The sequence below is a fragment of the Poecilia formosa genome, unplaced genomic scaffold (genome assembly GCF_000485575.1).
Source record: "Poecilia formosa unplaced genomic scaffold, Poecilia_formosa-5.1.2 Scaffold787, whole genome shotgun sequence".
Classification (NCBI taxonomy): Eukaryota; Metazoa; Chordata; class Actinopteri; order Cyprinodontiformes; family Poeciliidae; genus Poecilia; species Poecilia formosa.
The window spans coordinates 69371-82573 of NW_006800726.1; the positions used below are offsets into that span (position 1 = coordinate 69371).

A 13203-nucleotide genomic window follows, 5' to 3' on the forward strand; every position below is an offset into this window, starting at 1 on the left:
AGCTTATAGTCGTCGGTCTCGCTTTTCAATGGTGACACATATATCATAATATACCTGACAATATTCACAATAGTGAAAAGACAGAATATAGAAAGAAAATTGTCTAGACATGAAAAATTAACACTTATAGAAAAATTTAATGAGGAAAGTGTTAGGAAAATATGGAGAAATGTAAATAACAAACATTTGACAAACAAACAGAAAGATTTTGCCTGGCAAATCGCCAATCAATGCTTAACTACAAGGGACTTTTTGAATAAAAGAAATTGTACAACAAGTCCAACATGTCCTAGAATTAGATGTGGTGACAACGAGACGATAAAACATTTATTTTGGATTTGCCCCATTGCTAAAAGAACATGGGAATTAAAACAAGAAGAGATAACCTATGACAAAATTGTTTATGGATTTTTAAAAGAAGAAAGTGGGAAAAGTGAATTGATGTGGTGGATAGTGGTAAATTGTATTAAAGAAGCAATATGGAAGGCTAGAAAGATTTATATATCTAAGCAATATGAGATAGGTGAAAATAACGTGATAAAGATTGTGGGTTCCTTAGTGAAGGATTACATGTGGAAAATGAAATTCGGAAAAAAAAGTAATGAGGATATTAGCATATGGAAAGTGCCGGAAAATCTACATAATATTGTTACTTGAGTTTCCTTTTGTTTGTTTTTTTATTGTTGTTGTTGTTTTTTTTGTTTTAAGTCCCTTTCCCCCCTCCCCTTTCTGCATGTGATTATAAATGTCACCAAAGATTGTTTTGGGTTTTTGTAAGTATAAGTCTCACTCCCCCTATTTAGAAGGAAGTGATGTATGTTAAAGGGATATTGTAATTTTTGTTACAAAAAAAAAGTAAAGTGTTTTTTTTTACTTTGTGAAGAACTAATAAATACTATTGAAAATTGAAAATTGAAAAATTGTCTCATATCGTCGTAACACACCTGACAATATTTACAGCTATTGTGTGCTGTTGTTGGGTTAAGCATGTCGGACCTGCATATATCTAATTTTCACGGCAAATTTGAAACGCTGGGTTTAAAGTGATGGGCACACTTGGCAGGCCCCTTAAAATTTCTGCAGGAATTTTCTAGTTATTTATTATTATATGTCTTAGAGAATCTGGTCACTGCTCCTTCCTCTGGCTCTTCATCATTATCAACTTCATCATCATCGTTGTCATCATCATCATCACTGGTTTAGAAGTGTGTGTGGCTCAGATTGAGGAAGACGAGGCTGGATGGAGGGAAAAGATGAAGGTCAGAATGAGGAGGGGGAGGAGCTTCTCTCCTTTCAGTGGCGGTGCAGCGATGCATGTCAGCGTCCTCCACCCCCCAAAGACCCACTGCACCCCCATCCACAAAGAAGACAAGCTGTGTGTGTGTGTGTGTCAGCCAGTCTCTGAACTAAAGACCGCCAAAACACTGAAGTGTGACTCATCACAGAGGATTACCCCCCCGCCCCTCCCTCTTCTCTCTGACTGGTTTTATGAAACAGAACCATGGAAAGTTCTGGGCTGCTCCGCCGCCGTCTGGCAGCCTGGCCGCCATCATGCCGCCATCATGGCAGCTGGTCTCAGGCTGGAGCTGCGTCCTGATTGGTCCAGTTCTGAACATCGTTTTCCATTCAGGAAAGATTTAGACAGGAGCTACAAAGATGTTAGAATAAGGAGGAGGAGATTCTCGGCTCATTAATCCGGATCATTATCGTTATCATCTCCTTCCTCCACCCCATCTCCTCTTCCTCGCTCACTCCTGATTTTCCGTCATCCTGTCGTCACCCAACGTCGCTGGAGCTTCAGAACCGGATCAGAACCAGTGTACAGAACAGCCATCCTGCTGCAGCTGTTGTTCCACCCAACCTGAAGCTAATCTCTTCGGTGTTCCATAATGGAGAATCTTTCTGTAACAGATCTGTAGTTTAGCTCTAAAATAAAGCAGAATGAGGCTGATCAGCTTCCAGGTTTCTGAAGACAAGAGCAGAAAACACACTTCCTTCCTTTTTCCTCCAGTCTGCTAACACTTCCTGTTTGCCTGACACTGCGGTCTCAGAGGTTTGGGTTGAGTTACAATAATCTGTTGATTCGCTCCAGCGATCCCCTTCCTCAGAGTGGAAGCCTGTCAGTCTGGCGCTCTGTCAGATCCTTCCTGATGTCACTTCTTCTTCTGGTGTTCTCCTGAATGTTTCTGGGTTGATGCTGCCATCTTACCGCTACTGAAACAGAAATCAGCTCCAAGCTCCAGAAAACAGGAACAAGTCGCCATCAGACATCCAGCAGGTCAGAGAATCCCAGAAAAGAGGAAGAAGAATCATCACAGCTTTAATCTGATGTTCATGGAAGCGGATTAAATATTTTAACTGAAGCGGATCTAACTCTGAATGCAGCTTCAGAGTGTAAATATTTATTCATCTTTAATATGTGTGTTTGCTCTTCAGTGATCAGGAGATGCGAGATTATTCTGCAGTAAATCTGATTCATTTTTGGACAGAGCTGTCTCTCTGGACGCGTCTCTCCGTGTCCGTCCCTCCGTGTCCCATGCTGCTGATTCATGCGGCGCTCCGACGCTCAGCCTCTGCTGGAGGATTTGTCTGCGCTGACCGCTCATCCTCAGCAGGAAGGAAACCAGAACCACAGAGAACAGCAGGCTGCGGCTCATCACTCACCTGGAAAACAGCGACGATAAGCTTAGGGCTATGCTTCTGTAACCCTAAGCTACAGAAACATAAACTGGATTATGTAGCAATGAGATCATAAACTACAGAAAGAGAAATAAAGTTGGGGTTAATTACAATCATCAAATCTAAATGAAGCTAATCATAAATTAAGTTAATATGAACCACAGGAAGATAAACTACAAACACCACACACCACTTGCACTTTACTCTTTACACCTTGCAGCATCTGCATTACCTCACATTTCCTGTATGTCCACTGATTGCACTTCTGCTGTGTGTGTGTGTGGGGGGGGGGTTACTGTCAATGTCTTATTTATGTTTATATGTTTAATTTAATTGTACATTGGAGCCTGGTGAAACGCAATTTCAAACTTCTGTGTTAACCTGTTACATAGATCTTTGATAATAAAGTTGACTTGACTTGAAAACATTTAGCTCATATAATTCATAATGTAAAGGTGGAATAAATGTAACTAAGGTAAGCAAAGATAAATCAGTCTAAAACATTGTTGAAGTTAAACATGTAAGCTAAGTTATGCTAATGTAGCAAGTGTGTAAAAATGTTTATATTTCACCCCAAGTCCATCCTCATTATCTATATTTGTTTTTCTAGGTTTCCGAATTGTATTTTATTTTGGTGGAGAAGCTTTTATTTTCTTGTTTCCCTTTTCCACGTCACATCCTGTGTGTTCCCGCTGCTCTCCTGAGTTCGGCCGAGCTGCGCTGGGGAGAGGTAAACATACAGAGCTGTCTTCTGTTTGTGTATTAGAATCTTCAAAATGTCCTAAACAGTTTGTTTTCTAAACTCGCAACTTCTTATATATTGTTGTTAAATTGTTTTATGTTTAGCGCAGGACTGTACTGGGTATTTAATTCCCACGCTAGTAACATTTATCGAGTTTACCGTGCCAACGTGGTTGTTTTTGTTCTTGTGATTGTTTAAGGTGTGTGTGGGGAAGCCAGAGCCCAAGAACTGCTGTGCTGAAAATACTTTGGTTTTAAACAGAATAAACCTGCTGCAATACACCCAGCGTCCTCGTCTGCTGGTTCCTTTCACCAATTACACACAACAGATAAGTCCAATGAAGGCGGCTACACTAAGCTAAGGGACTAATGAGAAAGTAAGCTACAGAAATTAAGATAAGAAAGGATATGATAAACTCAGCTAACCTAATTTGATCTAAGGCAGGAGAAAGTAAGCTAAGCTAACTTAGCTAGCAAAGCCAAAGTAGCAAACATAGTGTGAACCAAAGGAAGATAAACCGTAATATCAGCTAACAGAACCAAAGTTGCTTTTTTCTTTTCTTGTATTTTATTGTTTGTTTCTTTGAAGCCTCGACCAGATGCTTGTTGAGAATCTCTGTAAAGATGTAATAATATCTGCTGCCCTGTCGTCGCTAGGTCTCCTAAAATAGCTAGCATGGCTCCCGTTCCAACAGTTCTCCTCCCTGATCACTGCTGCTGACATCAGGTCACATTTATAAGGTGGCGTCCCTCCTTAACCAAGGAGCATCTTGGGAGCTCCAGGACTCGCTGATGTGTGCTTCAGCGCTCAGACCAATCGTCTTCATGGCACTGTGAGCGCAGAGGGACAGAGACATTCACCACCAGACGTCCTGCCTGCTGCTCTGCTCCATCATAATCCCATTATGTGCAGCAACGACCTGCCAGCTTCAATCTGCATCATCATGCCAACCCCCGCCATGGGCCGGTCCCTCCTCTCTCAGCCAATGAGAAGCCTTCCTGCTGATTAGTGGGCAGTGTTCTCATTATGATGCCCTACCCACTCTGAGAAGATAGGAAGGAAAGATGGAGAGATGTCAATGATGGAGAGATGAAGATGTAGAGATGAAACCTCCTGTAGCCCCGCCTCCGGCAGCAGATCGTCGCTCCTTCAGTCTCTGATGGTTGATGGACTTGGCGCCTTGTGTGGTGATGTCGGTGGTTTTGGTGATGCCACTCATCAAACTGCAATGTTTGTTCAGTTTCCTTTATAATTTTGTAATTTTCTGTTTTTGTTGTGTAAAGCACATTGACCCACCTTGCTGCTGAAATGTGTTGTACAGATAAACTTCTCCTTCGAAGATGGCTGCAGCAGAGTTGACTGGCTGATTTGATGGTATTCTGTTATTCTCTGTTCAGTTTGAATAGCAGCAGCTTCACTTGGAAACTACTGTTTTTCCTGGATATTTCTTGCTGATGATGCAGTTTTTTATTGCTCTGATTTGCTCAAATCAGAAGTTAAGCAAGTCCTACATAAGATAAATGAAGCTCAGCTAACTTAAAGATGAAGGACAGCAACATAAACTAAAACTAGTGTGAAAGCAGTAAGCTGAAAGGTTTTAGTGAAAATGCCAGAAGCATTAGAAGTCTACAACAGAAGACTTGCAGAAATGTAAGAAGTCAACAGAAGCAGCAGAAAAAAGCAAAAGGATGGACGATGTGTAAAGAAAAACAGTTGGAGCAAAAGCTTTAAGTCAATGCAAAAATCCCACCTAAAAGAGCATCAGAAAGTGGTGCAGAACAGTGATTACAAAGCTAACGTCACAGCAGATTGAGGCAGAAGGAGCTAGAAGCTAAAGCTAGCTGACATACTATTGATAACATCTACCTACAGTAACATACTCCATGTAGTGTGGAAAAAACATTTAAAAGTTAAATTAGCTAAAAATCTAAAGCTAACTAAAATATTAATTATAGTAAATGCTAGCATCTTCGGTAACACTCCATGCAGAGAGCCCATCCATCCATCCATTTTCCTTCACCCTTGTCCCTCAGTGGGGTCGGGAGGGGTGCTGGTGCCTATCTCCAGCTCACGTTCCGGGCGAGACCATGCAGAGAGCAATTTTTGCAATTCAGTATCATACTGCATTTTAGTGTGAAAAATTAGCTAAAATGCTAATACTAGCTAAAATTCTATTATAATCATGTTGGATTACACTAACATGCTGAGGAACTAATTTAATCAATTTAGTCAACTTTGCCTTTTTAGTCAAAATTAGCTAAAAAGGTAATGCTAGCTTTAATGCTGTCATCATCATGTTGACTTACACTAGCATGATGGCTTACAATGCAAATTTTAATAAAATGTTTAACAATAGCACATTAACTACCAATACACTACTAATAGACTATTGACTATTCCAGGACCAAGACTCCAGGACTACTAGCTGAAGCTGCTAGCCAAAGCCGTTAGCTGAAGCCTCTAGCCAAGGCCGCTAGCTAAAGATGGTAGTTGAAGCCTCTAGTTGAAGCTGCTAGCCGAAGCCGCTAGCTGGGGCCAGCAGTGTTTTCGTCTCCATCCTCTGAAGCAGTGAAGCCTCTGATCCTGACTTATCTTCACTTCTCACCTCTATTGGTGGAGCTGGGATTAAGGTTCTCAGTTGCTGGGAAGAATCTCCTCTAATTGGATTCCAGGAAAGCTGGAAAGGGGATCAGTGTGAAAAGAGGACATGAAACAGGAAGCGGACCAGAAACAGGAAGTGGACGGGAGGGGGAGACTGGGAGGTCCTGATGTTCCTCTATCAGGCGCCATCTTTACTCTGGACTGAAGGAAAAACATCTGCAGACGGTTCTGGAGGCCAAACCAGAACCGGCTGGCTGGATCGCCAATCAGCCATCAGTTGATGAGTGATCCAACAGGATCTGGGTCAACTGGAGTCAGCTGCACTCCTGAGGTCAAAGGTCACTCTGATCTAATCTGGTGGTGGTAAACATGTCCTAGTTTTCTGCTGCTTGGACAGATTTAGCTGTCCCATCAAGACTGCCCAGTAATCCAGCAGAACTGCAGTGGGACCATCAGATGGACTCAGACTGGGAATGACTGGGACCAGTTATGGTTCATGTCACCCAGTGGACAAATTATTAAGCCTTATTAAAAGGCTGTGTGTGTGTGTGTGTGTGTGTGTGTGTGAGGTCTCTGGAGTGAGTCCCATGAGTCAATACAGACCATAATACTGTGAGTTTACCCATAATGCCCTGGGGAAGCGGTGGCTGAGTGAGCTCATTGCAGGTTGAATACTGCACTGAGTGGACACTGGGGACCGTAACCATGGAGACACTGGGGACCGTAACCATGGAGACACTATGACATGTTGCTACAGTTCAAATGAAGATAGTAATGAATGTTTGTTTATGAAAGATAAACATTAAGGTGATCCACTGGCCCTCCTAGTGGTGACCAGGAGAACCTCTGAGGACGGTACCACTGGGTCGGTACCAGTGGTACCAACAGTACCCCCTGTTGGGCCCAATCTTTCACATTGGGGCTTTAACATTATTATTTGGGAACTTCTGACTGCCTCCGTTTCCTGGGGTTCTGTTATGACGTAGCACAGACTCCATTTTGACCCAGCCGGTTTTCAACCAGCAGCTCCTCCCGAGTCTCAGCAGAACCGAACAAAGCTTCCAGTGTTCCTCTGACAGAGGACAGGCCTGACATTCCTGGAGCCGGAGGAGCTGGAACGCTTCTGGAATGTTCCTGGAATCTGCTGGTTCTGGTCCAACATGTTCTATGGACACAACATGTCCGCACGTTTGGAAGCTGCAGGTTTTATTTTCCTTCAGTCGATCAGAAAACATGAAATTCTGGTTTCTTCCTCAATTGATTTAAAATGAACCTGCAGCCGGTTAGCTGGGCAGAACCACCTGGAGCCCAACCCGCTCAAGGCTAAGAACTTCCAGGCCTCTCCAGGTACTTCCAGGTGTTTCCAGGCAGCTCATGAAGCGCTTAAATGTGGAAACTGGATTTTTCCAGTGTGGGATTGAACTGTGATCTAAAATCCCCTGGAATCTTTTCTCTGCTCACATTAAACCATCCTCCCTGCAGCCGGAGCCGATGGATCTTCATGGATCACCGGACCATTCGGATCCGGCCATCAAACAGAACCGCTGAGGGCGGGGTGGTCGGGTCCAAACAGAACCGCTGCCATTCATCATACTGGAAACATTCCATCTTTTTATCAAGGTGAAAACTGGAGCAAATTCACAACTTTTATTCATTTTATTCTTTTACAAAAAACAGAATTTTTTTCTACAGTCCAGATGATTTTTCTTAATTTATAGAAACAAAATATAAAAAGTGAAATGTTCCACATGGCAGAGCCACATTCATGTGTGAATTCCTGAAAATCCCAGATAATCTTCCTGAAATCTAGACATAATAGACATCTAAAGTAATTTTTTAAAAATTATTTTAAATTTTTTTTAAAAATAATTTAAAATATTTTAAAAATTCAAACCTGGAACAAAAAAACCATCAAACAAGAAATATTGAAAAAGACACTCAGAGCAAGGCAGAAGGGACGGCCGGAAAACTCGCTGGAGGGAAAACATCCTGGAATTCATCATGCAGATTCCAGGAAGCTTTCCACAAGCTTGGATCAGAACCAAGAGATCCAAACGAACACATTCTGTTCATGGTCCGATTCTGAAGTTAAGGAGCCTAGACCCGGTTCATCATGCAGAACCTCCAGAACCAGTAGATCCAGGATGTGGGACCAACGCTTCCTGCTGCCAAGTTAGGAGAAACCCTGCCAGTCTCTTGGAAGAGTCGGACTGGACAGGATCAAACCGGATTGGATCAGCAGTGGCTTCAGGAGATTGGGGTTTGGTTCTGAAAGGGCGGGAGACCCTGAGGGTTGACCTTTGACCCGCTTCAGGTGGGCGGCGGCCCGTTGACATAGCTCAGTGTCAGATGGAGGGAGCGTGGCATCCTGTTGCTACGGTGACAGGGAGGCTCCATGGCAACCAGGATGAGGCCAGCCAGCAGGGCGAGAGCAGCAGCCAGGAGGAGGAAGAGGAGTGCTGATGAAGAGGAGGAGGAAGGTCTACTGTGGGAGGAATGGGTGTGAGCAGAACAGGAACTGGATCAAGTTCTGGTTCTGGAACACCTGAATACTCACCTGGGCTCAGAGAGAAGCTGCTCCTCTTCATCACAGCAAGACGACTCCTCTTCCTCCTGATCAACAGGAAGCAGATCATCAGAATTCTGGAGGAGTGACGCCTCTTGACAGCGAACATCTCTTTTTCTGTAAGGTTTTATTGGCTCTAATGGCCTTTATTTGACAGAGGGTAATGAGAGAAGGCTGAGGTCACCAGGGCGGGAATCGAACCTGTGACGGTCACGCTGAGGACTGAGGCCTCCACATGTAGGTTGTGCTCAACCGCAGCACCACCAGAACATCTTTGCCTGTAACCTGCTGGACTCACCTGTAGAGCTGACTGCAGGTAACCAATCACAGCTCCTGCTGGTTCCCTGGAGGAGGGCACAGGAATAGGATGCTGTCTGTCGTCATGACGACGCCAGCTGTCGAAATGAAGATCCTGCTGAGTCAGAACATCACTATGGAGCGGGTCCTGAAAACACAGATCCAATCAGAATCACGAGGGGAGGATTGAGGGCTCTGATTGGTCAGATTTCAGCCTATGAAACTGAGGGATTATTATTTAATCTCTGGCTGAACCAGCTCTAAAGCACCAAGGTTCATCTAGAACCAGAAACAGAACCAGAACCTTCAGAACCTGCTCTAAAACACTTCCAGTCAGCGAGCCCACCTTCCCATCTCTGTCCGTCTGCACCGCCCTGGAACAGGAAGTCATTATTTCTGCAGCGGTGGAGCTTTGGACCCTCAGCCACGCCTTGACCCGCCCTCCGTCAAACCTCACTGGCTTGTTGAGATCTGCTTTAGGACTGGAGGTGGCCCATTGGTCCTCTTCCTGTCTGATGGTGACCGGTGAGAACAGACCTGGTTCTGTTTGGTCCGTCCATTCCTGTGGAAAAGTAACTTTGGTCAGATGGTTATGTGCTTGGTCAGTTTGTAGGACCAGTGGTCAGTTTGTAGGACCAGTGGTGCCCACAGTGGGTTCCGGCATCCTGCATGTTTCAGTTCTCTCCCTGCTGGTGGTAACTTCTTCCTCAGCAGGTCAGTGTTCTTCTAATGAGCCATCATTGGATCCAGCTGCGTTAAACCAGGAGAGAACTAAAACACGCAGGATGTCGGGCCTCCAGGACCGCTGGGGCCACTGCGCTAGAAGGTTTAAACAGTTCTGGGTTGATGTGACATGAAGTCCAAGAGACTAAAGATCCATCTGCAGTTTTCTACCAGAATCCAGATTTCTGCATCCAGTCTTCTGGTTTTCAAACAGTTCATGTTTCCAGTCATTGCATCTGGCTTCTTAGGAGAGAGACCCACAGCATCACAGGTCCTCCACCATGCATCCCAGTGGGCATGAGGAGCCTGGAGCGTTTCTTACTGAAGGTTTGATGTCGGACTGATTTGGATTCTGGAGTCCAAATATGTTAAGGGGACAGAGTGAACAAGTTTCTAATGGAGACCTGGTGACAACTCTGAGGACCAGACCAGACCTGGACCTGGACCTGGATCTGACACAGACCAGGATCAGACCCGGACCAGGATCGGACCCGGACCCCAACCTGAGCCGGCCGATTCTGCGATTGAGGTCATGTGACTCACCAGAGCTGCTTCCTGGTTTGTGATGTCAGCACTGATGTCAGAGCGGGAGTCGAAGGAGCTCAGGTAGCTCCACCTCTTGGTCTCATCTGGTTGGCACAGACCTGCAGAGAGGAGCGTCCTGAAGCTGACCTTCATCATCCTCAGGTCAGAACCTCAGATCGAGGCAGCCATGTTGGATCACGGGTTCTGAACTGGAGAGGAACTGGGTCGGGTCAGTACCTGTACAGACGCTGAAGTAGGAAGAGTCTGCATCGTCGTGAGAGAGTGAGCGGCCGATGTCTACCGAAGGGTCCCACTCCAGCCCCAGGTGCTCATGGGTAGGCGATGGCGGAGGTGTCGGAGGTCGATGGGCGAGCCCGGTCGGTGCTGCGTTCATGGACTGTCTGAAATCTGAAGGAAAGAGCTGGTGGTTTTCTGAAGGTTCACTTCTGAGAGGGGTCGGAACCGAGGATGGGTCCAGGTCCGACTGGAGGACAGACTCTGAAGGATAGCCAGAATCTGCAGGCCGGGTCAGAACCGTGTCACCCTCGAACACCTGCAGGAGGAAGAGGATGAGGATGAATCTTCATCTTTCTGTTTGGACATGTCTGCCCCGCCCTCTTTTCTCCAAGAAATACAAAGGAAGCAGGGCCAGATCTACTGGGGTGGCAAATGAGAGCCTAGCCTAGCCACCCCAGCTGGCGACTATGAATTCAATAACTAGTTATGGAAAATCTTTTTTCCGATAACATTGAATGCACCTTAATGTAACCTGACACCTGAGTAGCGGGCAGCAGCGTTGATATGGATGGATATATATTACTGGACCGGACATGACGTGCGCCATTGCTGTCCATTGGTCAGGAATATCAATGGTCAGGAAAATACTACAATCACGCAAAGAATCTGAAAAATGGACGAAGTGTTTAGCAGTTAATTCAACCCCATGACAGCCATAGATAACAAGGTTCAAGAGTTTCACATTTCACAGGTGAGGAAAAAGTTTTAATTTAGAGAAAACATTGAACAAGTGAGCAGTGGGTCAGTTATGCTAGCCTAACTGTGGTTAGCCCGCTTTGATAGCCTTAGCATGTGCTGCGCAGTTCGGTGTGTTTTGGTTCCGTTAGCATTAAACAGGTCAACCCGCCACCACGTCATCAGTAGAGCAGCTGTTTAAATCAGCTAATCAACCCCCGCTGCCTCTATTTTCAGCTACGATTCATTTTGCCCCCAGAAAAGTCGAAGCCCCCCCTCCCCCGTCACACGCGTAGTTTCAACCAGACAGCCATTTGTCGCAGAAAATGTTTGGGAAACACTGGTGTACACAAACATTTGTGCAGAATATGGACTGGAAGCCCCGAGGTCAAAGTGGGGAACACCCCCAAAGGTGGTGGAGAATGACCGAGCTAAGATCCTGTGGGACTTCCAGATCCAGACAGACAAGATGGTAATGGAGAACCAACCGGACATTGTGGTGGTGGATAAAGAACAGAGGAAAGCCGTTGTGGTGGATGTAGCAATACCAAGTGACCACAACATCAGGAAAAAGGAGAAACTGGAGAAATACCAGGGCCTCAGAGAGGAACTGGAGAAGGCCTGGAAGGTGAAGACCACAGTGGTGCCTGTGGTCATCGGGGCCCTCGGGGCAGTCACCCCCAAACTGGAGCAGTGGCTCAAACAGATCCCAGGAACAACATCAGACATCTCAGTCCAGAAATGTGCAGTTCTAGGCACAGCCAAGATACTGTGCAGAACCCTCAAGCTCCCAGGCCTCTGGTAGAGAGAGAGAGAGAGAGAGAGAGAGAGAGGGGGGGGAGAGAGAGAGAGAGAGAGAGAGGGGGGAGAGAGAGAGAGAGAGAAACCACCCACGGAGGGCGAGAAGGGAATTTTTTTTATACATACACACTGGCATATGCTGCCACCCCTTCGCATCAAAAATTTCCAACAAACAACTTAATGTCAACTGAACTGGTCCCAGTTTGGATTCTCTCCAGACCCAGAACCTGAGAGTCCAGAACCTGGGCCCAGTTTCAGTGTCTCCATGGTTACCAGCATGGTGCTGAGCAGCCGGGTGTGCGTGCGGGCGATGTTGTCGTAGACGTGGCTGCAGCGGCGCAGCAGCTCCAGCAGGTAGCTCTCCACGCGTCGAGCGTCGGCCGGCTCACGGCGCTGGATCAGCTCCTCGCCGCGCCGCAGTAGGTCGTTGACCCGACCCGAGTTCTCGCACAGCACCTGCTGGAAGGACTGATGGAGAGGTCATGATGCTCCGACCGTTGTGTTACTGTGATGCTCTGGGCCATCAGGAACTCACCTGGAGCTCTCTCAGCTTCTCACAGTTACTTCCTGTCATGTGATCGATTTCTGTGAGGCGAGCGTCCATGTCTGCCAACCAGAGCGCAAGCTCCTCCCTCTCTGCTTCAAACTCCTCCCACTCTGAGACACAGAGCTGAAGACAGAGATAAAAACACTAAAAAACTCATTTAACACAAAAACTATCTGAAAAAACCTCCAGCTTTCCTTTGATATTAATTCTATTATTTTATTCAGTAATAAATCATTTATTACTGAACCCAGGTGGTTTGGTTCTGGTTTTGGTCAGAGTTCAGTCTGACCTGCAGTCGTCCTGTAATGGTTTCCAGTTTGGCGTCCACTTCGTCCCATCGCCGCCCACATTCCCGTGCCGCCCCCAGCAGCCGAACCTGGACGGCGCCCTGGAAGAGCCGAGGAAGGATCCGGTTCCTCCGGGTCAGGCCGTCCAACCGGATCAGCTGGGATCCCGCCTCTCTCCGCAGCCTCTGAGTCATAGGGGTAAAAGTGATGACAATTCTAGGGGCCCCTGACCGACAGGGGGCCCTCCACAATTTATTTATTTTTAGTTCATAGAAATTAAAAAATATTGAGGTCCTGTCAATTACAAAATTAATCATATTGTATTTTCAAAGATTGTTTTTAGCAGTAAAACTTTTATGTTCCCTCTCCAAGACCAAAAAACACACATCCATATTTGCCCTGAACCCCCCCAACCCCCCTGCATGAAATGGTTCGTTCCTGCTTGACGGTGACGTTTTCAGCA

The 13203-nt window shown here is 45.9% G+C and overlaps 1 protein-coding gene and 1 long non-coding RNA gene across 7 annotated transcripts in view; one reads left to right on the forward strand and one right to left on the reverse strand.

The window, feature by feature from the left end:
- Positions 1–4770, forward strand: part of LOC103131566 (uncharacterized) — a 33278-nt gene extending 28508 nt beyond the window's left edge. For 2 of the 3 annotated variants that reach the window (XR_001660650.1, XR_001660649.1), the window contains one exon: positions 2490–4770. This is a non-coding gene — a long non-coding RNA (uncharacterized LOC103131566). The remainder of the gene's footprint in view (positions 1–2489) is intronic. The other variant, XR_475394.2, reaches the window with a different exon arrangement.
- A 2938-nt stretch (positions 4771–7708) lies between these two features.
- The window catches only part of LOC103131567 (nesprin-2), a 23023-nt gene continuing 17528 nt past the window's right edge, over positions 7709–13203 (reverse strand). For 2 of the 4 annotated variants that reach the window (XM_016666738.1, XM_016666739.1), the window contains 9 exons: positions 12743–12925; positions 12442–12576; positions 12180–12374; positions 10371–10686; positions 10152–10252; positions 9232–9447; positions 8887–9033; positions 8580–8635; positions 7709–8507 (listed from right to left, as the gene is read on the reverse strand). In XM_016666738.1, coding sequence (XP_016522224.1) covers positions 8333–8507; positions 8580–8635; positions 8887–9033; positions 9232–9447; positions 10152–10252; positions 10371–10686; positions 12180–12374; positions 12442–12576; positions 12743–12925 — 1524 coding nt within the window. In that variant the 3' untranslated portion in view covers positions 7709–8332. Of the gene's footprint in view, positions 8636–8886; positions 9034–9231; positions 9448–10151; positions 10253–10370; positions 10687–12179; positions 12375–12441; positions 12577–12742; positions 12926–13203 lie in introns of all 4 variants that reach the window. The other 2 variants (XM_016666740.1, XM_016666741.1) reach the window with 2 other exon arrangements.